This window comes from Oncorhynchus gorbuscha, linkage group LG01 (genome assembly GCF_021184085.1).
Source record: "Oncorhynchus gorbuscha isolate QuinsamMale2020 ecotype Even-year linkage group LG01, OgorEven_v1.0, whole genome shotgun sequence".
Taxonomy (NCBI): domain Eukaryota; kingdom Metazoa; phylum Chordata; class Actinopteri; order Salmoniformes; family Salmonidae; genus Oncorhynchus; species Oncorhynchus gorbuscha.
In genome coordinates, this window is record NC_060173.1 from 10,498,705 (window position 1) to 10,524,512 (window position 25,808).

The window sequence follows — 25,808 nt, forward strand, 5'->3', positions numbered from 1 at the left end:
TTACTTATCCAAACATTTCAGATTCATTTAACAAATTCAACTTCGGTTTTGTTAAAATATTTCCACTGAATTTTCATGAATTAAATGCATCAAAACAAACTAAGAAAAACGTATCTTAGGGCAAAAGGGTGAGGATTGCACACAGAACAATCAATGTAAAAAAAAAATGCACAATGTTAGATAGAAGTGGGATCTCAACCTGAATCATGGAAACAAGGACAGATGCCTACAGAGAACTTGGGTACAGATGAAGATGACCAACTACTCTTTCCATTTTTTAGGATGGCAATGAGATTTATGTGTAGTTAACAGAGACTGTTAGGCTTTAATATATGAAATATCAGCTAAATTAGATACCTTCACAATGAGCACAGCTACTGTAGAACTGATTTGGAGACAATTTATATGAAAAATCAAAAATACAAACTTTCATTAAAAAGAAATATATACAGAAATGACAGAAAATGATTCAAGTTAAAAACCAATCATCTGGAAATGGATTTAACAAATTAGAATAAAAGTCCTAAGAACAAAATGCATGTGGCTTCATATACTATCCCCTTCGTATTTATTTGGACAGGGAAGCTAAAACTTTTACATTTGGCCCTATACTCCAGCATTTTGGATTTGAGATCAAATGTTTTATATGAGGCAACAGTAGAGAATGTCACTTTTTAATGGAGGGTATTTTCATAAATCTGATTTCCTGTTTAGAAATATAAGCACTTTATGAATTTACCCCCACCCCACCCCCCATTTGAAGTTGTCATGACAAATACAGTATTTGGACAAATGAACTTATACTGTGTTACATTTAGTCAAAGGTTTAGTATTTAGTCCCATTATTCCTAGCACACAATGACTACATCATGTTTGTGACTCTACAAACTTGTTGGATGCATTTGCAGTTTGTTTAGTTTGCGTTTCAGATTATGTTGTGTTCCAATAGAAATTACATTAATGGTAAACAATGTTGTGTAATTTCAGAGTCTCTTTTATTATAAATAAGAATAGAATGTTTTCTTAAGACAACTACATGAATGTGGATGCTACCATGGTTACAGATAGTCCTGAATGAATCCTGAATATTGATGAGCGAGAAAGTTACAGGCATAAATATCATAACACGTTGTAAAAATGCTAACCTGTTTTTCTTAATGTTTAAGAGGTTAGCGTGTTTTTGGGGGCATGATCTTTGTGAATATAACTTTCTCACTCATTATTATTCACGACTCAAGTCATGATTATCCGTAATCATGGTAGCATCCACATCAATGTAAAATATTCTATTCTTATTTCAAATAAAAAAAGTGACTCCAAATTGACACGATACATTATTTACCATAGCTTTCTATTGGACACAACATAAACAGAAACACAGCCAAAACAAACTGTAAATGCATCCGACCCGCTTGTAGAGTCACAAGCTTTATGTAGTCATTGTGTGCTAAAAATACAGAAACAAACAGTCAACTTTTGACTCAATGTAATACACTAGAAGTGAATTTGTCTAAATTCAAATGGGTGGACTAGATACGTAAAGTGCTTTAATTTCTCAACTGTATAACAGATATGTATGAAAATACCCTCAAATAAAAGAGGAAATTCTGTCATCACCACATATAAAATATTTGATCTCAAATCCAAAATGCTGGAGCATAAAGCCACATTAAAAGTTTTAGCTTCACTTTCTCAATAAATACGTAGGGGACAGACAATACATGACATATTTTAGGATACTGCAGCAGAAAACCGAGAGGGGGGATTTTAAACAGGATCTGAATCTGTCTTTCAGTTTGATATTATTGACCTCCTTTTATGTGACAATACTAGCCTGGTTGCCAGATGTGTTTGTGTTGTCTTGCTATCTCCAACTCAAGACAATAGCCATCAGAATTGGCAAGAGAGCACACACAGATCAGGGACCAGGCTATGACATTACTAAGGTAAACAACAACAAGATGATTGTAGACTTCTCTCTATACCCTGTTCTCTTTGACAACATTGAACCCAACAATGATCTGTTTGAAGCCATGATGATTGAAAAGCATGATCTCCGTGACGACATCAGAGCACCTGAACATTCCTTCCTGAACGCTGGGCTCTCACACCAACAGGAGGCTGCGTCCTGATTATCTACCCAAGTGTGCAAGTGCACACTCTAAGAGATTGTTCAATCCATGAAAGGGACTGTGCAAGTGCACACTTGGGTAGATATCCATGATGTGGAGTGCCTAGTGCCAACAGACAGAAGGGTAGAAAACCAGGACGCAGACTTAAAAGCACCCCCTCCCCAAAACACTTTACAGAAGGGAGGGGAAGGAAGCGTCGTAACCATGGAACCCACAGAACGGCGGTTGGATGTGCTGGTTAAAGAGTCTGTATTTCTTTGTTTCCTACAGTCATACACGGGCGCTATCATATCATTGGCTCATCATGTCATTAACTAAAGTCATCAAGAGGTGTGAATGTCTCATCTGTCACGTTATTTCCACTTTTCTGTCTTTGTTTACAGCAGTGCCCGGAGTGTTCCAAGAGGTTGGCTTGAAGAAGCAGTCAGTCCAGCGAATTAACAGTCCTAAGTCCTATGTTTTGCATAGTCTCTCTCAATGCACTTTGTGTTTCCTCTTCTTGTGTTTTTTGTCCTTTTTCTTGCCGGCACACTTCACACAAAACCACTGTTGGTCCTCGGGAGGGGCCGAGACCATCCCGACACAAGGCCTGGGGGGAGAAAGATGGAATCAGTGAGTGAGTGATTAAAAGGAGGGAAGACGGAATGATCAAAAAGAGATGCATAGTAAGAGTAGATCAGCTTCCCACAGCGTAGCATAAGTTGTATTCTTTAGGTTACAACAAGTCAATGTTCCACCTAGTCAACAGCATCAATTAGTCAATGTTCCTCACTATGGTTTTACAGTAATAACTAGTCAATGTTCCTCACTATGGTTTTACAGTAATAACTAGTCAATGTTCCTCACTATGGTTTTACAGTAATAACTAGTCAATGTTCCTCACTATGGTTTTACAGTAATAACTAGTCAATGTTCCACCTAGTCAACAGCATCAATTAGTCAATGTTCCTCACTATGGTTTTACAGTAATAACTAGTCAATGTTCCACCTAGTCAACAGCATCAATTAGTCAATGTTCCTCACTATGGTTTTACAGTAATAACTAGTCAATGTTCCACCTAGTCAACAGCATCAATTAGTCAATGTTCCTCACTATGGTTTTACAGTAATAACTAGTCAATGTTCCACCTAGTCAACAGCATCAATTAGTCAATGTTCCTCACTATGGTTTTACAGTAATAACTAGTCAATGTTCCACCTAGTCAACAGCATCAATTAGTCAATGTTCCTCACTATGGTTTTACAGTAATAACTAGTCAATGGTCCACCTAGTCAACAGCATCAATTAGTCAATGTTCCTCACTATGGTTTTACAGTAATAACTAGTCAATGTTCCTCACTATGGTTTTACAGTAATAACTAGTCAATGTTCCTCACTATGGTTTTACAGTAATAACTAGTCAATGTTCCACCTAGTCAACAGCATCAATTAGTCAATGTTCCTCACTATGGTTTTACAGTAATAACTAGTCAATGTTCCTCACTATGGTTTTACAGTAATAACTAGTCAATGTTCCACCTAGTCAACAGCATCAATTAGCAATGTTCCTCACTATGCCTTTACAGTAATAACTAGTCAATGTTCCTCACTATGGTTTTACAGTAATAACTAGTCAATGTTCCTCACTATGGTTTTACAGCAACAACTAGTCAATGTTCCACCTAGTCAACAGCATCAATTAGTCAATGTTCCTCACTATGGTTTTACAGTAATAACTAGTCAATGTTCCTCACTATGGTTTTACAGTAATAACTAGTCAATGTTCTACCTAGTCAACAGCATCAATTAGTCAATGTTCCTCACTATGGTTTTACAGTAATAACTAGTCAATGTTCCACCTAGTCAACAGCATCAATTAGTCAATGTTCCTCACTATGGTTCTACAACAACAACTAGTCAATGTTCCTCACTATGGTTCTACAGCAACAACTAGTCAATGTTCCAACTAGTCAACAACATCAACTAGTCAATGTTCCTCACTATGGTTCTACAGCAACAACTAGTCAATGTTCCTCACTATGGTTCTACAACAACAACTAGTCAATGTTCCTCACTATGGTTCTACAATAACAACTAGTCAATGTTCCTCACTATGGTTCTACAGTAATAACTAGTCAATGTTCTTCACTATGGTTCTACAGTAATAACTAGTCAATGTTCTTCACTATGGTTCTACAGTAATAACTAGTCAATGTTCCTCACTATGGTTTTACAGTAATAACTAGTCAATGTTCCACCTAGTCAACAGCATCAATTAGTCAATGTTCCTCACTATGGTTTTACAGTAATAACTAGTCAATGTTCCTCACTATGGTTTTACAGTAATAACTAGTCAATGTTCCTCACTATGGTTTTACAGTAATAACTAGTCAATGTTCCTCACTATGGTTTTACAGTAATAACTAGTCAATGTTCCACCTAGTCAACAGCATCAATTAGTCAATGTTCCTCACTATGGTTTTACAGTAATAACTAGTCAATGTTCCACCTAGTCAACAGCATCAATTAGTCAATGTTCCTCACTATGGTTTTACAGTAATAACTAGTCAATGTTCCACCTAGTCAACAGCATCAATTAGTCAATGTTCCTCACTATGGTTTTACAGTAATAACTAGTCAATGTTCCACCTAGTCAACAGCATCAATTAGTCAATGTTCCTCACTATGGTTTTACAGTAATAACTAGTCAATGTTCCACCTAGTCAACAGCATCAATTAGTCAATGTTCCTCACTATGGTTCTACAACAACAACTAGTCAATGTTCCTCACTATGGTTCTACAGCAACAACTAGTCAATGTTCCAACTAGTCAACAACATCAACTAGTCAATGTTCCTCACTATGGTTCTACAGCATCAACTAGTCAATGTTCCTCACTATGGTTTTACAGTAACAACTAGTCAATGTTCTTCACTATGGTTCTACAGTAATAACTAGTCAATGTTCTTCACTATGGTTCTACAGTAATAACTAGTCAATGTTCCTCACTATGGTTTTACAGTAATAACTAGTCAATGTTCCTCACTATGGTTCTACAGCAACAACTAGTCAATGTTCTTCACTATGGTTCTACAGTAATAACTAGTCAATGTTCTTCACTATGGTTCTACAGTAAATGGATGAATTAATCAATGGATGGATGAACAAACAAAATGAACAAATTAATAAAAATAAATGAATTAATGGCTGGATAAATGAATCCAAACCTCTCTCTTACCAGTGGTACCAGTCATCACAGTCATCACAGCCAATCATGGGACTGCCATCATCAGGCTTGTTGCAGCCAGGACAGATCCAGACCTTATTTCCCCACTCATCACGGACCTACAGGGGAAACAACATTAGCAACAAGACACTCAGGAGTACAATAAGAACAGGCATCACAGAAAATAAAAGGTGTTTATTACATTTATTATGTATGCCTATGTACACTGAGTGTACAAAACATTAGGAACATCTGCTCTTTCCTAGGTGAATCCAGGTGAAAGTCGTGATCCCTTATTGATGTCACTTGTTAAATCCACTTCAATCCGTGTAGATGAAGGGGAGGAGACAAGTTAAGAATGATTTTTAAGTCTTGAGACAATTGAGACATGGATTGTCTGTGTGTGCCATTCAGAAGGTGTTCTCAACTGGCCTACCTGGTTAAATAAAGGTGATCTCAACTGGCCTACCTGGTTAAATAAAGGTGTTCTCAACTGGCCTACCTGGTTAAATAAAGGTGTTCTCAACTGGCCTACCTGGTTAAATAAAGGTGATCTCAACTGGCCTACCTGGTTAAATAAAGGTGATCTCAACTGGCCTACCTGGTTAAATAAAGGTGTTCTCAACTAGCCTACCTGGTTAAATAAAGATGTTCTCAACTGGCCTACCTGGTTAAATAAAGGTGTTCTCAACTGGCCTACCTGGTTAAATAAAGGTGATCTCAACTGGCCTACCTGGTTAAATAAAGATGAAATACATGTTTTAAAATGTTTTTGAAAAATGAGCTGTATATGAGTGATTAAGGGGGTCCCACAGGAAGACAGAATAGTCAGGAGAGATACATGTGTAATATAGTGGCATGGCACTCACCACATATGTCTTGACAGTTTCAGTGACCACGCTGCGTACACATGTTTTGCCGGAGGATGCAGGGGAGAGCATGGCAGGGAGAGGGCTTTCAGGGGGAAGATGGGATGCAGGGGGTGACAACGAGGGTATTGGAGGGAGGATTGGAGGAGGTGGCGGCAGCTGAAGGCGATTGCCGGGTCCAGATTTGGCGGCGGGGGTCTTAGGAGCTGGCATCTTAGGCGGTGGCGGCGGCTCGGAATTCAAGACCACCTTGCTGATAACTCTGGAGATAGGCAGAAAGAGAGAGAGAAAAAGAGGGAAGGCGAGAGAGAGGACTTCACTTTATATATTATCTACCTCACTTGCTTTGGCAATGTTAATACATGTTTCCCATGCCAATAAAGCCCTTGAATTGAATTGAGAGAAGAAGAGAAAGAGACATCAGAACAGAGCCAATGAGAAACTTACTTCATGGGGGTCAACATTATAGGCCCTGAACCACATAGGACCAGCAACAGCACTTGTTTTGTACATCTATGTATAATTACTCCTGTGTCAGTGTGTACTATACATGTTTGATGCAGCTGAATGCCTCAGCCAAACTAAGTTAAAAGGTGCAATATGTAGAAATTGCTCAGCATTTCCTGGTTACTAAAAATCTAAAAGTTTCAATTTGTGACAAGAAAACAAGCAATGTATAAATGTGTAGCAAGCAATGTATAGCGTAGATGATCATTGTACCATCTGAACCGCTGTGAAATCTATTTTCAATAACCAAATATATTGTATTTTCAAATGTTTGAAGCTGGTGTACAAAATCAAAAGTAAAAGACACAAAAATGTAACTGAAGAACGGGAAGCATAGAAATAGTGCCACATAAAAACAGATTTACCTACATACACCAGTCAATAGTTTGGACACACCTATCATTCCAGGGTTTTTCTTTAATTTTACATTGTAGAATAATAGTAAAGACATCAAAGCTATGAAATAACACATATGGAATCACGTCATAACCAAAAGTGTTAAATCAAAATTAATGTGAGATTTTTCAAAGTTTTCAACCTTTGCCTTGATGACAACTTTGCACACTCTTGGCATTCTCTCAAACAACTTCATTAGGTACTCACCTGGAATACATTTCAATTACCACGTGTTCCTTCTTAAAAAGTTCATTTGTGGAATTTCTTTCCTTCTAAATGAGTTTGAGCTTATCAGTTGTGTTGTGACAAGGTAGGGGTGGTATACAGAAGATAACCCTATTTGGTAAAAGACCAAGTCATTATTATGACAAGAACAGCTCAAATAAGCAAAGAGAAACAACAGTCCCTCATTACTTTAAGACATGAAGGTCAGTCAATATGGAAAATGTCAAGAACTTTGGAAGTTTCTTCAAGTGCAGTCGCAAAAGCCATCAAGCGCTATGATGAAACTGGCCCTCATGAGGACCGCCACAGGAAAGGAAGACCCAGAGTTACCTCTGCCTTCATGGTCAAATTGCTGCAAAGAAACCACTACTAAAGGACACCATTAAGAAGAGGTGACTTGCTTGGGCCAAGAAACACGAGCAATGGACATTAGACCGGTGTAAATTTGTCCTTTGGTCTGGAGTCCAAGTTAGAGATTTTTTGGTTCCAACCGCCGTGTCTTTGTGAGACGCCGAGTAGGTGAACGCATGATCTCGAATGTGTGGTTGCCACCGTGAAGCATGGAGGAGGCTTTGCTGGTAACACAGTCTGTGATTTATTTAGAATTCAAGGCAAACATAACCAGCATGGCTACCACATAATTCTGCAGCGATGACCTGGCATCCACAATCACCTGACTTTAACTCAATTGAGATGGTTTAGGATAAGTTGGACCGCAGAGTGAAGGAAAAGCAGCCAACAAGTCCATGTGCCGAATACAACAGGTGGAGGAGACCTTACCGTGAAAAACTTACTTACAACCCCTTAACCAACAATGCAGTTCAAGAAACAGAGTTAAGAAAATATTTACTAAATTAACAAAAAGTATTTCTGTAACAAAACATTTTTTTTAAAGTAAAAAAGTAACAAGAAAATAACATAACAATAATGAGGCTATATACTGGGGGTACCGGTACAGAGTCAATGTGCGGGTGTACAGGTTAGTCGAGGTAATTTCTAAAGTGACTATGCATAGATAATAAACAGCGAGTAGCAGCAGTGTAAAAACAAAGGGGGATAAAAAGAGAAACTATTTACATTGATTTACAATGTAAATAGTCTGGGTGGCCATTTAATTAATTGTTCATCAGTCTTACGGCTTGGGGGTAGAAGCTGTTAAGGAGCCTTTTGGTCCTAGACTTGGCGATCCGGTACCGCTTGCCGTGCGGTAGCAGAGAGAACAGTCTACGACTTGGATGACTGGAGTCTTAGACAATTTTTGAGGTCTTTCTCTGATGCCGCCTATTATATAGGTCCTGGATGTTAGGAAGCTTGGCCCCAGTGATGTACTGGGCCGTACACACTACCCTCTGTTGCGCCTTACGGTCAGATGGTGAGCAGTTGCCATACCAGGCGTTGATGCAACCGGTCAGGATGCTCTCGATGGTGCAGCTGTAGAACCTTTTGAGGATCTGAGGACCCATATCAAATCCTTTCAGTCTCCTGAGTGGGAAAAGGCGTTGTCATGCCCTCTTCACAACTGTCTTGGTGTGTTTGGACCATGATAGTTTGTTGGTGATGTGGACAACAAGGAACTTGAAACTCTCGACCCGCTCCACTTCAGCCCAGTCGATATTAATGGGGGCCTGTTCGGCCCTCTTTTTCCTGTAGTCCACGAACAGCTCCTTTGTCTTTCTCACATTGAGGGAGAGGTTGTCTTGGCAAAACACTGCCAGGTCTCTGACCACCTTCCTATAGGCCGTCTCATCGTTGTCGGTCACTGTTGTGTCGTCAGAAAACTTAATGAGGTTGTTGGAGTTGTGTTTGGCCACAGTCGTGGGTGAACAGGGAGTACACGAGGGGACTATGTATTAGAGGTCGACCGAATATGATTTTTCAACGCCGATACCGATTATTGGAGAATCAAAAAAGAACCAAATGTATTTTTAATAATGACAATTACAACAATACTGAATGAACACTTATTTTAACTTAATATAATACATCAATAAAATAAATGTTGTCTCAAATAAATAATGAACCATATTTAAACCAAATTGAACAATGCAAAAACAAAGTGTTGGAGAAGAAAGTAAGAGTGCAATATGTGCTATGTAAGAAAGCTAACATTTAAGTTCCTTGCTCAGAACATGAGAACATATGAAAGTTGGTGGTTCCTATTAAAATGAGTCTTCAATATTCCCAGGTAAGAAGTTTTAGATTGTAGTTATTATAGGAATTATAGGACTATTTCCCTCTATACCATTTGTATTTCATTAACCTTTGACTATTGGATGTTCTTATAGGCACTTTAGTATTGCAAGTGTAACAGTATAGCTTCCGTCCTCTCCTCGCTCCTCCCGGGACTCGAACCAGGAACACAACGACAACAGCCACCCTCGAAGCAGCGTTACCCACGCAGAGCGTGGGAGTTGATAGGCTTGGAGTCATAAACAGCGCAATGCTTGACGCACAACGAAGAGCTGCTGGCAAAACGCACGGAAGTGCTGTTTGAATGAATGTTTACGCACCTGCTTCTGCCTACCACCACTCAGTCAGATTATACACAACGCAGGACCCGCTAGATAATATCTAGTAATATCATCAACCATGTGTAGTTAACTAGTGATTATGATTGATTGATTGTTTTTTATAAGATAAGTTTAATGCTAGCTAGCAACTTACCTTGGCTTGCTGCATTCGCGTAACAGGCAGTCTCCATGTGGACTTCAAAGAGTGCAATGGTGTCGAATGCTAATTAATCTGTAGTCAACCTCGTAGGTGTTCCTTTTGTCCAGGTGGGAAAGGTATGTGAATTGGAGTGGTCTAGGGTTTCTGGCATGATGGTGTTGATGTGAGCCATGACCAGCCTCTCAAAGCACTTCATGGCTACCGACGTAAATGGGGCAGCAGGTAGCCTAGTGGTTAGAGCGATGGACTAGTAACCGAAAGGTTGCAAAATCGAATCCCCGAGCTGACAAGGTAAAACAAATCCATTGTTCTGCCCCTGAACAGGCAGTTAACCCACTGTTCCTAGGCCATCATTGAAAATAAGAATTTGTTCTTAACTGACTTGCCTAGTTAAATGAAGGTAAAAATTAAAAAAATGCTATGGGGCAGTAGTTGAAAAGAGTCTGCTACGAAAAGACTCTGCTACGGGGCAGTAATCATTTAGCAGGTTACCTTCACCTTCTTGGGCACAGTGACTATGGTGGTCTGTTTGAAACATGTAGGTATTACAGACTCGGTCAGGGAGAGGTTGAAAATGTCAGTGTAGACACTTGCCAGTTGGTCCGCGCATGCTTTGAGTACTGTCTGTCCTAGTAATCCGCCTGGCCCCGCGGTTTTGTGAATGTTGACCTGTTTAAAGGTCTTGGCTACGGAGAGAGTGATCACACAGTCGTTCGGAACAGCTGGTGCTCTCATCCATACTTCAGTGTTGCTTGTCTCGAAGCGAGCATAAAAGGTATTTAGCTCATCCGGTAGGCTCACAGCCGAGTTTCTCTTTGTAGTGTTCAGCATATGTGGGAACTCCTTCAAGACTGTTGAATGTGCAAAGCTGTCATCAAGGCAAAGGGTGGCTACTTTGAAGAATCTAAAATATATTTTGATTTGTTTAACACTTTTTTGGTTACATGATGATTCCATTTGTGTTATTTCATAGTTTTGATGTCTTCACTATTATTCTACAATGTAGAAAAAAGTGAAAATAAAGAAAAACCCTTGAATGACTAGGTGTGTCCAAACTTTTGACTGGTACTGTCCAATGCCGCTCTGACATACATGTATATATATTCTTAATCCATGTATTACTTATATTTAGGTGTATTTTGGAGAACATGTGAAACTGTTAGGTATTACTTGTTAGATTTTACTGCACTGTCGGAGCTAGAAGCACAAGCATTTCGCTACACTTGCAATAACATCTGCTAAACACGTGTATGACCAATAAATTTGAATTGATTTCTGTCAAAAAAATATATATATTAAAAACCTGTTTTCACTTTGTAACTATGGGGTATTGTGTGTAGACTGAGAAGGATTTGTTTTTATTTAATAGAATAAGGCTGTATCGAAACAAAAAGTGAAAAAAGTCAAGAGGTCTGAATACTTTCTGAATGGACTATTAAAGTTGTATTGATTTGAATTGAGAAACTTACATTTTGTCCTGTCCAGCCCCCACCCTCAGGGTCAGCCTGGGGATGACAGGAGACGGGACAGTCACTGGAGTCTCCACCCTCACCTGGAACAGTGGGGAAAAGAAGAAGGAGCAACGTTGTTATTGTGTGTGTGTGCATAAGATGCTTCACTAATGTTTTATAAAACGCTACACTACAAACCAATCCTGGGAAAAGACAAGTTACCTTTTCTAGTCTGATCTTCTCTTTTTCCTTCTCTCGCTTCTCCTTCTCTTTCTTCTTCTCCTCTTTATCTCTCTCCTTTTCCTTCTCCTTCTCTTTATCTTTCTTCTTCTTCTTCTTCTTCTCGTCTTTCTTCTTGTCCTTCTCCTTGCTCTTCACATCCTTGTCCTGGAGGATGGGGGGAAGAGGGGGCAACATCGAGGGGATGCGGAGACACGTCGACGGGCTGAACAGAACAGGCATGTCACTCAAACTGAACGGGGTGAGGGAGGATATCTTCTGCCTGTCCTTGCCCTTCTCCCGCTTGTCTTTGTCCTTCTTGCTCTTCTCCCGGTCCTTCTTCTTGTCTTTGTGTTTGTCCTTCTCCTTCTTGCCGCTGCCATCCCCTCCACCCCCTCCACCGCGGGACTTGATCTTGATCATGGAGCCCTCCGGACTGCCAAACCCTGACATCTGACCCTGGAAGTGTTCCCTGAGGTCGTCCTTGTTTCCAAGGTCCTTCCATGGTATCTTGGCCTCTTTGGAGAAAGAATCTTTGCTCTTGTCCCTGTTCTTATCCTTGTTCTTCTCTTTAATCTTCCCCCTGTCTTTATCCCTCTCTTTATCTTTCGGTTTCTCTCCTTTCTCCTTCTTCATCTTTGTCTTGAGCTCCTTCTTCAGTTTCTTCTTGATGTCAGCCGAGGAGACGAGTTTGTTCTTCTCCTGGAACATCTTGAGGAGGGGCTCCGGCGTCGGGGGTGAGGCGGACGCTGAGGAGAGGTACGATTCGTCCTGGGGCTGTCCTGCTGAGGGATCCCCCTGGTTTACCTTGCGTATGACCTCATTGATGGAGTCGTCCATGGTCCAGCTCCCGGGGCCGCCACCTGCGTTGAGGTGTAGTGGCGTGGACAGGTCTTTAGCCATGGTGTTGGCTCCCAGTGAGAGCTTAGGCATTCCTCCTGGCTCCATGATAGTGAGCCTGCGGGGAGAGGAGAAGCCATCGTTCTCCGACTCGCAGCCCGACGAGAAGGCGAAGGGGTCAGGCTCCCGCTCGGCGCATGCCCTGGCGATCACAGTGTCGATGGAGTCGTCGATATCGGCGTTGTTGGTGCCAGGTTCGACGAGTTTACTAGAGACGAAACCTGCAAGCTCGTGGTCCTCTAGGGTCTGCACGTGGATATTCTCCTTCCCCATCCTCTCACTGAGGGCTGACAGGGGCAGCCTCTGTAGGCCAAGGACCTGAGCCTCAGACTTGCCCTGGGGGTGAGACCCAGACTTGGCTCCAGAGCCTATCTTGGGGCTCTTGGGACTTTTAGGGCTCTTGGTCCGGCAAGGTGACTTTTTCCTTTCCTTGGAAGATTTGGGCGAGCGGATGGGGCTGCCTGACATAGCCCCACCAGCGTTGACCCCCTTGGGGGACTTAGTCCGTGGCCTGCTGGGGGATGAGCCCTTGGGCCCTTTGCGGCCTTGACTGCCATGTGACTTATGATCTGAGTGTCTCCCGGGGGTCACCGGCTGGGGTCTGAACGACGTTGGAGGCCCAGGTGTCTCAGGGGACATAGACATTGAACCCAGGCTGTCGTGAGAGTGGGAGGCCATCATGCCTGGAAGAACACGCTGGGGGTTGAGGGAGGTGAGGGGCTCCCTGGGCTCCATGCTCCAGTCGGGGCTGAAGCCAGAGTGCATGCGAGGCCTCTTGGAGGTGGGCATCATACCCATGGCGGCGTCGGGGCTGTCCAGGTGTCTCTTCACAGGGTGGTTCTCATCGTTCACCGCCTCGTCATCATCCATATCCTCATCGGTATCGTCCAGCGGGACCTGCATGGCCTCAGCAGAGGTGCCCATGTCAGCCAGGGCTTCCTCCTCTTCTGCAGTTGTGAAAGAGAGAGCGATATAATACTGAGTTAAATCAATCACTACATCTTCTAGGGTCTGATTGGCATTGAATTAAAGGTAAGGATAAAAAACATTATCTGTTTGACAAAACCCCATAAACACACAAAAACAGAAGCATACTCTCCCCATCACTCCCTATCTCACAACATTCTCCATGCACAACTGTTCTCCATAGAGGTAAGTTGTGTAACACAAACACACACAATGCTACAGTCTTACCTTCCTGTAGTGAGACCAAGGGTGGCATATAATCTGGAATGTAGTCCTTCCTCTCCTCTGCGTCCCACCGGACCCCCACTCCAGGCTGAGGGAACTGCAGCACGTTGTTCTTGCTGAGGGGGAAGAGGGGCGTCTGCTGGGCGAACCCTACGGGCTCCAGGTTGTGGACATAGTCCTCCAGCTCAGATAGACTCACCCCCAGCAGCCTAAATGCCTGGCCTACGTCATCCAGCACTGGGTCTGTTCTCCCATCTAGGAACAGGCAGGAGAATGCATGAGACATCAAAACGAAAGGCCTTCTGTTACATGCATCTTCCTAAGGGTCAAACCCAAGGGGTGAGACTGAATGGACAACAAGGATCAGACCATACCAGGACTTGCCTGCATACAGTATTTCCTTTGTCAAACAGATCCTCCTCTTTCTTAAATACTGGTTTGATTGAGCCAAAATGAAGATATCCTAAACCATTAGCTGTTATGTCTTCAGAAAATAGTTGCTTTTCTGTCATTTCATCATGTACAATTATTAACAAACCTACTACATTTATAGGACAGTATTTTCTTAAAAGCCATTCTAAAATGAGATACCACACTGTTTTCCTTCTCTGCCATGTTTGAACACTCCCCTGTGTTGACATCTGAGCTAACCATGTCCGACACAGCATGACAGGTTTTTAAAGAAACACATGGCCAAAACATACACAAATAAGCTAACAGCTACATGCATGCAATACTTAGAAAATGTATACTCGCAAACACAACCAAGTCTGGTCATTGATTACATAATGTGGCTTACTAACATAGTTGGTTAGCAGCTTGGTTATGTTTACTGAAAATGTATATTATTAGTTAGGCCTCGGTTGGAGGGGGCGGTTAGTCACAGAGCCGGGAATAAACAACGTGACTCAATACCTAACCAGATCACTTTCACTTCAAGTAAACATTTCAGAAATACAGTACTTACAGAGCTCCGAATATCGATGACAACCCCTGGCCAACTGCTGGATATATCTGTGCAGCACATCGGAAAGCAGGTCGCAGGCGGTGAGCTGCACCGCATCCCAGCCCAACGCTTGGCAGATCTGCGCCACCGACACACGCAGCAGCGAGCGGGCATAGCTCTCGCACATCACGCTGACTTTACTAACGGTCGTGGCTTCGTCAATCCCTACTATAGAACATCTTCCTGGTCTTCATGATGCATGAAATACATGCAGGTCGCGAACAAAACGCTCGATGAGGGTTAATGTTGACATCTATTCGAGTAAATATGTTGGCGGTCTTGTCAGAGCCGCCATCTTGTTTCCACCGACAAAACCCATCGATCTGACATGCGCAAAAACATGGGACAACCCACAGAAGAAAGGTACGTTCGCAGGGATCATTACCTACGCTGCGCAGCCGGAAAACTTTTCAACTACCAAACAGCCATTCCATTTTCACTGACATAAATAACCGTAGGAATAAAGTAAAGGAGGACACTCAGCCATGGATGAAGAATATGATGTTATCGTTCTCGGTACCGGCTTAACGGTGAGAAAATGGACAAAGCAATTAGTACGAACTTCCAATAGTCGAAGCATGCTCATGCATGACATGTCACAGTTAGGTGTGTAGGCTAAACTGTAGGCTAATGTCATGGCTAACTAGTGCTAAATTAGCTTGCTTTCTCTTTAGTTAGATATCCATTTTACGTTATTTTCAGAAATGTGTCTGCTTTGTTTTTCAGTAGTGTTATCTGTGTGTGGTGATACTTTCCACAGTCTACAACAAGTGACAGCTCACGTACAATAACTAGTATTTCCTGTTATTTTCAACTAGAGTAAAATCACAGAACAATGAGACAGATATTTCACAGGATGTATAAATTTGAAGCATCCGCTTGGCGTTTCCACTCACTACCAAATATGGCAGTGAGAGGAAGCCCACTGGCGGGCAGTGGGAGGTGATGGATTTTGGCCGACATTCTGCAAATTCTTATCGACAAAAACATTTGTTCTCAATACAGTTTCCTGTAGCCAAAACTGATATATGCTATGAACATAGTGGACCAAGGTTTGTAGACTTTACTCTTTGTGAACGTTTTTATTTTAATTATTGTTGTTTAGAAGGAACGCAAAGGCGAAATGAGCTATTGCACATTAGGCGTTCCCTAACGGAAATATGCAGATGATGGTAGAACGCGCCAATAGGATTTCGCTCACACGTCCCTGACTCTTCACCCCTCCTTGCTTGTTCTGCTCACTATGGCTCACGTGTTCACATTGGAAACGACAGGCTGTGGTCTATCTTGGTTTAGTTATAAAAAAGAATCTTTGGTAAAATGTAGCTAAAGTTAGCTAGTTGGCTACACTGGCTAGCTACTAGTAGCCAGTTTAGCTAGTTGTGGTGTTAGCTGTTATACTGTTTACATTGTTCTTTAAACATCTGTCTAAAACATAAAATATCACTTTTATACATTTATTTTTTTGTTTAACTAATTTACCTATCTGACTTCTATCTATTTATTTCCTAAGGAATGCATTCTGTCTGGCATTATGTCAGTGAAGGGGAAGAAGGTGCTTCATATGGACAGGAACTCGTACTATGGTGCAGAGAGCGCTTCCATCACACCACTGGAAGACGTAAGCGAAGGAACACAAGATGACCATTTTCATGCTATCATGCCTGTCCTGTTTTCTTTTGGTCAAGCCTTAACTAGGCCAGCCCAGTAATTGGCTCAACTCAGATCAGTAGTGTGGAAAGGGTATTAACCTGGGCTGTATTCATTATTCGAATTCCGTTTCAAAACCTTTCATCCTTTGCAAAACGTTTTGCAATGGATACCGTTTACCATTTACTCTAGAACCCAATCGGAACCAAACGGGGAGGGACCTACCTGAATTTGTCCAATAGAAACTTGTTTTTCTGTTGCAAAACGTTTTCTGTTTGTAGTAAACCAAATGTTTTGTAACGGAATCCAACTAATGAATACACACCAGTGGTTCTAAAACAGCCCACATCATGTGGTGCTATCACACAAATATAGAGTTACATGTTCTATTATCTATGTTGTCACACAGATATAGAGTAAGTGACATGGTATGTTATCTATGCTGTCACATTTCATTACTATAGTTGAGGCACAGCTGAGTTTGAGATCACTGTTTTACTGTCAAAGAAATTAAGTAATCAAATCCAAGTTTATTTGTCACGTGTGCCCAATATAACAGGTGTAGTAGACCTTACAGTGAAATGCAGAATACAACCGGTGTAGAAGACCTTACAGAGAAATGCTGAATACAACAGGTGTAGTAGACCTTACAGTGAAATGCTGAATACAACAGGTGTAGTAGACCTTACAGTGAAATGCTGAATACAACAGGTGTAGTAGACCTTACAGTGAAATGCTGAATACAACAGGTGTAGTAGACCTTACAGTGAAATGCTGAATACAACAGGTGTAGTAGACCTTACAGTGAAATGCTGAATACAACAGGTGTAGTAGACCTTACAGTGAAATGCTGAATACAACAGGTGTAGTAGACCTTACAGTGAAATGCTGAATACAACAGGTGTAGTAGACCTTACAGTGAAATGCTGAATACAACAGGTGTAGTAGACCTTACAGTGAAATGCTGAATACAACAGGTGTAGTAGACCTTACAGTGAAATGCTGAATACAACAGGTGTAGTAGACCTTACAGTGAAATGCTGAATACAACAGGTGTAGTAGACCTTACAGTGAAATCAAATCAAATGCTGAATACAACAGGTGTAGTAGATCAGTGAAATGCTGAATACAACAGGTTTAGTCAGTGAAATGCTGAATACAACAGGTGTAGTAGATGTTACAGTGAAATGCTGAATACAACAGGTGCTACAGGTGTAGTAGACCTTCAGTCTGACAATGCAGCTGATAACAACAGGTGTAGTAGACCTTACAGTGAAATGCTGAATACTACAGGTGTAGTATACAGGTGTAGTTACAGTGAAATGCTGAATACAACAGGTGTAGTAGACCTTACAGTGAAATGCTGAATACAACAGGTGTAGTAGACCTTACAGTGAAATGCTGAATACAACAGGTGTAGTAGACCTTACAGTGAAATGCTGAATACAACAGGTGTAGTAGACCTTACAGTGAAATGCTGAATACAACAGGTGTAGTAGACCTTACAGTGAAATGCTGAATACAACAGGTGTGTAGACCTTACAGTGAAATGCTGAATACAACAGGTGTAGTAGACCTTACAGTGAAATGCTGAATACAACAGGTGTAGTAGACCTTACAGTGAAATGCTGAATACAACAGGTGTAGTAGACCTTACAGTGAAATGCTGAATATAACAGGTGTAGTAGACCTTACAGTGAAATGCTGAATATAACAGGTGTAGTAGATACAGTGAAATGCTGAATATAAATATAACAGGTGTAGTAGACCTTACAGTGAAATGCTGAATATAACAGGTGTAGTAGACCTTACAGGTGTAGTAGACCTTACAGTGAAATGCTGAATATAACAGGTGTAGTAGACCTTACAGGTGTAGTAGACCTTACAGTGAAATGCTTACTTACAGGTTCTAACCAAGCAGGCTCAATAGTACAAAAAAGGAATTAGGTGTACAATAGGTAGGTAAAGAAATACAAACAACAAGTAATAACAAATAACAATGTTTAATCATTCCTGTTTTGTTTTTTCGTGTCCCCCTCCAGTTGTACAAGCGCTTCAGCCTTCCAGGTAAACCTCCGGAGTCCATGGGAAGAGGTCGGGACTGGAGCGTGGACCTCATCCCAAAGTTCCTGATGGCCAATGGTAGGAAAGCAATATAGCATTCTAGATATAATACTGAGTGCAGGGTTGTGTTTATTAGCCACCACACGGGGGAGGGACTGGAACAGGAAGGGACTAACTGGCCTTGTCCAATAAGAAATGTTTTCCTTTGCATGCCCTAATGATCAGGTCTCTTTTCCTCTCTCGGCTGTACCCAGGTCAGCTGGTGAGGATGTTGCTGATCACTCAGGTGACCCGTTACCTGGACTTCAAGGTGATCGAGGGCAGCTTTGTCTACAAGAAGGGAGCCATCTACAAAGTGCCTGTCACTGAGACAGAGGCACTGGCCTCCAGTGAGTGTATATACACTAAGTGTACAGAACATTAAGAACACCTGCTCTTTCCATGACCGACTGACCAGGTGAAAGCTAAGATCCCTTCTTGATGTCACTTGTTAAATCCACTTCAATCAGTGTAGGTGAAGGGGAGGAGACCGTTTTTAAAGAAGGATTTTTAAGCCTTGAGACAATTGAGACATGGATTGTCTGTGTGTGCCATTCAGAGGGTGAATGGGCAAGGCAAACTATTTAAGTACCTTTGAACGGGGTATGGTAGTAGGTGCCAGGCACACTGGTTTGTGTCAAGAACTGTAATGCTACTGGGTTTTTCACGCTCAACAGTTTCCCATGTGTATCAAGAATGGTTCACGACCCAAAGAACATCCAGCCAACTTGACACAACTGTGATCAACATGGGCCAGCATCCCTGTGGAACGATTTCAACACCTTGTGGAGTCAACATGGGCCAGCATCCCTGTGGAAACGATTTCAACACCTTGTGGAGTCAACATGGGCCAGCATCCCTGTGGAAACGCTTTCAACACCTTGTGGAGTCAACACGGGCCAGCATCCCTGTGGAACGCTTTCAACACCTTGTGGAGTCAACATGGGCCAGCATCCCTGTGGAACGATTTCAACACCTTGTGGAGTCAACATGGGCCAGCATCCCTGTGGAACGCTTTCAACACCTTGTGGAGTCAACATGGGCCAGCATCCCTGTGGAACGCTTTCAACACCTTGTGGAGTCAACATGGGCCAGCATCCCTGTGGAACGCTTTCAACACCTTGTGGAGTCAACATGGGCCAGCGTCCCTGTGGAATGCTTTCAACACCTTGTGGAGTCCATGCCCTGACAAATTGAGGCTGTTCTGAGCGCAATAGCGGGGGGTGCAGCGCAATATTAGGAAGGTGTTCTTAATGTTTTGTACACTTGGTTTATATCAATGGCATTCTCATGCTTATTCCTATACTATTATACCATTAAGCACAAAGATACTTACAGTCCAGTGAGTGCATACATTTGTTGGTATGTTTGTTATCTTCTCGGTTGATTATTTGTGGATGACCTATGCTCCCCAAGGAGAAAAAGTTAAGTCTAGTAAGTCGTATTCTATTAACTTATGCTATAGCTATACCACTTAACCAAAGCTTTTATCTCAAGAAACATCCATTTGTTTTGTATGTGTATGCGACCCCCACAGGAATGAAATCCACAACCACACAGGACCACATTCTTAGTCTAATTTCAGACCACAGCAGACTTTTCTATTTCTGTCTGACTGATTTTCCTGACACCTCAGGTTTGATGGGGATTTTTGAGAAGAGGCGGTTTAGGAACTTCTTGATCTTCGTTGCCAACTACGACTTGAACGATCCCAAAACCATGGAGGGTGTCGACCCCAACAAGTCGTCGATGCGTGCCCTGTACAAGAAGTTCAGCCTGGGCCAGGATGTGATGGACTTCACTGGTCACGCCCTCGCTCTCTACAGGACAGACGAGTAAGTGGCTTTGTCTGAAATAGGACAAATATAGGCACCCACATTATTATTATTATAATAATAATAAAATTATATGTGTGGATGTTTCTTGTGTATCAGCATTACTGTACATGTGGTTGTTTCTTGTGTATCAGCGTTACTGTACATGTGGATGTTTCTTGTGTATCAGCATTACTGTACGTGTGGTTGTTTCTTGTGTATCAGCGTTACTGTACATGTGGTTGTTTCTTGTGTATCAGCGTTACTGTACATGTGGATGTTTCTTGTGTATCAGCGTTACTGTACATGTGGATGTTTCTTGTGTATCAGCGTTACTGTACATGTGGTTGTTTCTTGTGTATCAGCGTTACTGTACGTGTGGTTGTTTCTTGTGTATCAGCGTTACTGTACGTGTGGATGTTTCTTGTGTATCAGCGTTACTGTACGTGTGGATGTTTCTTGTGGTTTTATTTAGTGTTTTATTGTGAGAACTCGGGTTTGAGTACGATGTTTGTCCTCTACACTATTAGAAACTTGAGTGATGGGAATGAATAGGATGGGCGACTGTCCACTGTGTTCAGGCAGGTACACATAATTAAAGGGGTGTCAAATCTAAAATATTTATAATAATAACATCTATAAACATTTATAAGCATTTTTGATGTCTTATTCGTGAACATTTTAACAAAGTAACTGTGTTCCAATCTAGTATTTGTGTGATCTCTCAGCTACCTGGATCAGCCCTGCATCAACACTATCAATAGGATCAAACTCTACAGTGAGTCTCTGGCCAGATATGGCAAGAGTCCTTACCTCTACCCTCTCTACGGCCTGGGGGAGCTGCCACAAGGCTTTGCCAGGTAAGATTACTTTGTCCGTATTATGCAATTGTTCCTGATTAATCGATAATTCCTGCTTTTCTGACGCTATCGGTTTCAGTACATACTAGAGTTGAAGTTAACCTACTCCCAAACCAATATCCTACTGATTTCAGTTGTTCTGATCATATAAATCGTTCTAGTTCTGTGGTTCTGATCACATCCCTGATTTGACTGTTTTTAGCCTTTTGCTTAACTAACCATCCCATGTCCACCATTCACCAGTGTCTTTGACTTGACTTTTCTCCCTCTAGGTTGAGCGCTATCTATGGTGGCACCTACATGCTGAACAAGCCCATAGAGGAGATTGTTATGGAGAATGGAAAGGTGGTGGGGGTCAAGTCAGAGGGAGAGGTGAGTTTTTGTCACATTTTTGCCTCATGTTATAATTAAGCAATAAGACCTGAGGGGGGGTGTGATATATTGCCAATATACCACGGCTAAGGGCTGTTCCTATGTATGACGCAACGAGGAGTGCCTGGACACAGCCCTTAGCCATGGTATATTGGCAATATATCACAAATCCCCGAGGTGCCTTATTGCCATTATAAACTGGTTACCAACTTAGTTAGAGCAGTACAAATATCTTCGGGATTCATACCCGTGGTATCAGATCTGATAGATTTTTGGTCATGTAGTATATGCTGACACCTGCTCGTCGGCATTAATATGGAGTTGGTCCCCCTTTTGATGCTATTACAGCTTCCACTCTTTTGGGAAGGCTTTCCACTAGATGTTGGAACATTGCTGCGGGGACTTGCTTCCATTCAGCCATAAGAGCATTAGTGAGGTCGGGCACTGAGGTTGGGCGATTAGGCCTGGCTCACAGTCGGCATTCCAATTCATCCCAAAGGTGTTCGATGGGGTTGAGGTCAGGGCTCTGGTGCAGGCCAGTTCTTCCACACCGATGTCAAACCATTTCTGTATCGACGTCGCTTTGCGGGGGGGGGGGCAGTGACATGCTAAAACAGGAAAAAGCCTTCCCCAAACTGTTGCCACAATGGTGGAAGCACAGAATCCTCTAGAATGTTATTGTATGCTGTAGCGTTAAGATTTCCTTTGACTGGAACTAAAGGGGCCTGGCCCGACCCATCAAAAACAGCCCCAGACCATTATTCCTCCTCCACCAAAATGTACAGTTGGCACTATGCTTTCGGACAGGTAGCGTTCTCCTGGCATCCGCCAAACCCAGATTTGTCCAGTCGGAGTGCCAGATGGTGAAGCGTGATTCATCACTCCAGAGAATGTGTTTCCACTGCTCCAGAGTCCAATGGTGGTGCGCTTTACACCACTCCAGCCGATGCTTGGCATTGTGCATGGTGATCTTAGGCTTGTGTGCTGCTGCTCGGCCATGGAAACCCATTACATGAATCTCCCGACGAACAGTTCTTGTGCTGACATTGCTTCCTGTTGCAGTTTGGAACTCTACAGTGAGTGTTGCAACCGAGGACAGATGATTTTTAACGCAATACGCGCTTCAGCACTCAGCGGTCCCGTTCTGTGAGCTTGTGTGGCCTACCGCTTTGCGGCTGAGCCGTTGTTGCTCCTAGACGTTTCCACTTCACAATAACAGCACTTACAGTTGACTGGGGCAGCTCTAGCAGGGCAGAAATTTGACGAACTGACTTGTTGGAAAGGTGGCATCCTATGACGGTGGCGCATTGAAAGTGACTGAGCTCTTCAGTAAGGCCATTCTACTGCCAATGTTTGTCTATGGAGGTTGCATGGCTGTGTGCTCAATTTTATTATACCTGTCAGCAACAAGTGTGGCTGAAATAGCCAAATCCATTCATTTGAAGGGGGTCCAGATACATTTGGCTGATAGCTGTGGTACAGTATATACAATCAGCATTCAGGGCTTGAACCACCCAGTTTATAATGATTGTTTTCTATTAGTTCCTCACGGTGAATGTCTTTTGGCAGTGTTTACAACTGACAAAATTTGACTGGTTCCAGATGGCGGTTCGCCTCTTGGTGCCGACAGAGATGGTTGCTTCGCGTTCTTAGGAAACTATTCAGTATTTCTTTTTTAATGTATTATATCTTACACTGTTACCCCAGGAAATCGTAAGTCTTATTACATACAGCCGGGAAGAACTGTTGGATATAAGAGCAACGTCAACTTACCAACATTACCACCAGGAATACGGCTTTCCCGAAGCGGATCCTCTGTTTGGTCCACCACCCAAGGACAATGGATCGGATCCCAGTAGACGACCCAAAACAACGGTGCCGCAGAAGGGGCAGACAGAGCGGTCTTCTGGTCAGGCTCCGTAGACGGGCACATCGCTCACTGCTCCCGAGTATAGTACTCTCCAATGTTCAGTCTCTTGACAACAAAGGTAGACTAAATTAGGGCAAGGGTTGCCTTCCAGAGAGACATCAGAGATTGTAACATTCACTGTTTCACGGAAAGATGGCTCAGTCGGGATACGTTATCAGGATCGGTACAGCCATCCGGCTGCTTCACACATCGCGCCGACAGAAACAAACATCTCTCTGGTAAGAAGAAGGGTGGGGGTGTATGCCTTATGATTAACGAGTCGTGGTGTGATCATAGCAACATACAGGAACTCAAGTCTTTGTTCACCTGACCTAGAATTCCTTACAATCAAATGCCGACCGCATTATATACCAAGAGAATTGTCTTTGATTTTAATTACAGCCGTGTATACCCCCCCTCCCCAAGCAGACACCTCAATGGCCCTGAACAAACCTTATTTGACTCTATGTAAACCATATATCCTGAGGCTGCATTTATTGTAGCTGGGTATTTTAACAAAGCTAATCTGAAAACAAGGCTCCATAAATTTTAGCAGCATATTGAACTAGCGACCCGGGCTGGCAAAACTCTGGATCATTGTTACTCTAACTTCTGCGACGCATACAAAGCCCTCCCTCCTTTCGGCAAATCTGACCATGACTCCATTTTGTTGCTCCCAGCCTTTAGACAGAAACTAAAACAAGAAATGTCCTTGCTCAGGTCTGTTCCTGAACGCTGGTCTGACCAATCTGATTCCACGCTTCAAGATTGCTTCGATCACATGGACTGGGATATGTTCCGGATAGCCTAAGACAACAACATTGATGTATATGCTGATTCAGTGAGAAAGTTTATTAGCAAGTGCATCGGTGATGTTGTATCCACGGTGACTATTAAAACCTTCCCCAACCAGAAACTGTGGATTGATGGCAGCATTTGTGCAAAACTGAAAGCATGAACCACTGCTTTTAATCATGGCAAAGCGACCGGAAACATGACCGAATACAAACAGTGTTGCTATTCCCTCCGCAAGGCAATCAAACAAGCTAAGCGTCAGTACAGAGACAAAGTAGAGTCGCAATTCAACGGCTCAGACACAAGAGGTATGTGGCAGGGTCTACAGTCAATCACAGATTACAAAAAAAAAAAACAGCCCCGGACATATTCAATCAATCCCTATCCTAGTCTGCTGTTCCCACATGCATCAAGAGGGCCACCATTGTTCCTGTTCCCAAGAAAGCTAAGGTAACTGAGCTAAACAACTATCACCCCATAGCACTCACTTCCGTCATCATGAAGTGCCCTACCTGACGCCCTAGACCAACTTCAAATTGCTTACCGCACCAATAGGTCCACAGACGACACAATCGCAATCACACTGCACACTGCCCTAACCCATCTGGACAAGACGAATGCCTATGTAATCAATGCTGTTCATTGATTACAACTCAGCATTTAACACCATAGTACCCTCCAAACTCGTAATTAAGCTTGAGACCCTGGGTCTCCACACCGCCCTGTGCAACTGGGTCCTGGACTTTCTGATGGGCCGCCCCCAGGTGGGGAGGGTAGGAAACAACATCTCCACCCCACTGATCCTCAACACTGGGGCCCCACAAGGGTGCGTTCTCAGCCCTCTCCTGTAGTCCCTGTTCACCCATGACTGCGTGGCCATACACGGCTCCAACTCAATCATCAAGTTTGCAGATGACACTACAGCGGTAGGCCTGATTACCAACAACTAGGAGACTGCCTACAGGGAGGAGGTGAGGGCCCTCGGAGTGTGGTGTCAGGAAAGTAACCTCACACTCAATGTCAACAAAACAAAGGAGATAATCGTGGACTTCAGGAAACAGCAGAGAGATCACCCCCCTATCCACATCGATGGGACAGTAGTAGTGGAGGTGGAATTTTTAGGAATTTTTTTTTTTTCCTCGGAGTACACATCACGGACAAACTGAAATGGTCCACCCACAACGTCAGGAGGCTGAAGAAATGTGTCTTGTCACTGAAAACACTCACAAACTTTTACAGTTGCACAATCAAGAACATCCTGTCGGGCTGTATCACCGCCTGGTACGGCAACTGCTCCGCCCACAACCATAAGGCTCTCCAGAGGGTAGTGAGGTCTGCACAACGCATCGCAGAGGGCGAACTACTTGCCCTCCAGGACACCTAAACCACCCGATGTCATTGGAAGGCCAGAAAAATCATCAAGGACAACAACTGCCCGAGCCACTGTCTGTTCACCCCGTTATCATCCAGAAGGCGAGATCAGTACAGGTGCATCAAAGCTGGGACCGAGAGAATGAAAAACAGCTTCTATCT

General features: G+C 42.7%; 2 protein-coding genes across 2 annotated transcripts in view; one reads left to right on the plus strand and one right to left on the minus strand.

Moving 5' to 3' along the window:
• LOC124032516 (transcription initiation factor TFIID subunit 3-like) lies at positions 1 to 15,166 on the minus strand. Its single transcript, XM_046344869.1, has 7 exons — positions 14,734 to 15,166; positions 13,770 to 14,021; positions 11,679 to 13,522; positions 11,475 to 11,557; positions 6,208 to 6,469; positions 5,351 to 5,457; positions 1 to 2,721 (listed from the first exon to the last, which is right to left on the minus strand). The coding sequence occupies exons 1-7, from the start codon at positions 14,897 to 14,899 to the stop codon at positions 2,607 to 2,609; spliced, it is 2,829 nt and encodes a 942-aa protein (XP_046200825.1). The 5' UTR covers positions 14,900 to 15,166; the 3' UTR covers positions 1 to 2,606.
• LOC124032532 (rab GDP dissociation inhibitor beta-like) overlaps positions 15,144 to 25,808 on the plus strand; it is a 24,966-nt gene continuing 14,301 nt past the window's right edge. The window contains exons 1-7 of the mRNA XM_046344870.1: positions 15,144 to 15,302; positions 16,286 to 16,393; positions 18,465 to 18,564; positions 18,741 to 18,875; positions 20,162 to 20,360; positions 21,068 to 21,199; positions 21,472 to 21,571. Of these exons, the coding sequence (XP_046200826.1) occupies positions 15,258 to 15,302; positions 16,286 to 16,393; positions 18,465 to 18,564; positions 18,741 to 18,875; positions 20,162 to 20,360; positions 21,068 to 21,199; positions 21,472 to 21,571 (819 nt within the window). The 5' untranslated portion in view covers positions 15,144 to 15,257. The remainder of the gene's footprint in view (positions 15,303 to 16,285; positions 16,394 to 18,464; positions 18,565 to 18,740; positions 18,876 to 20,161; positions 20,361 to 21,067; positions 21,200 to 21,471; positions 21,572 to 25,808) is intronic.

Coding starts and splice junctions, on each gene's coding strand:
- LOC124032516 (XM_046344869.1), bottom strand. CDS start 14,899: ATGTGCGAGAGCTATGCCCGCTCGCTGCTGCGTGTGTCGGTGGCGCAG. Junction 13,523..13,769: donor CTTGGTCTCACTACAGGAAG/GTAAGACTGTAG, acceptor TCACAACTGCAG/AAGAGGAGGAAGCCCTGGCT. Junction 11,558..11,678: donor AGAAGATCAGACTAGAAAAG/GTAACTTGTCTT, acceptor CCACTGTTCCAG/GTGAGGGTGGAGACTCCAGT.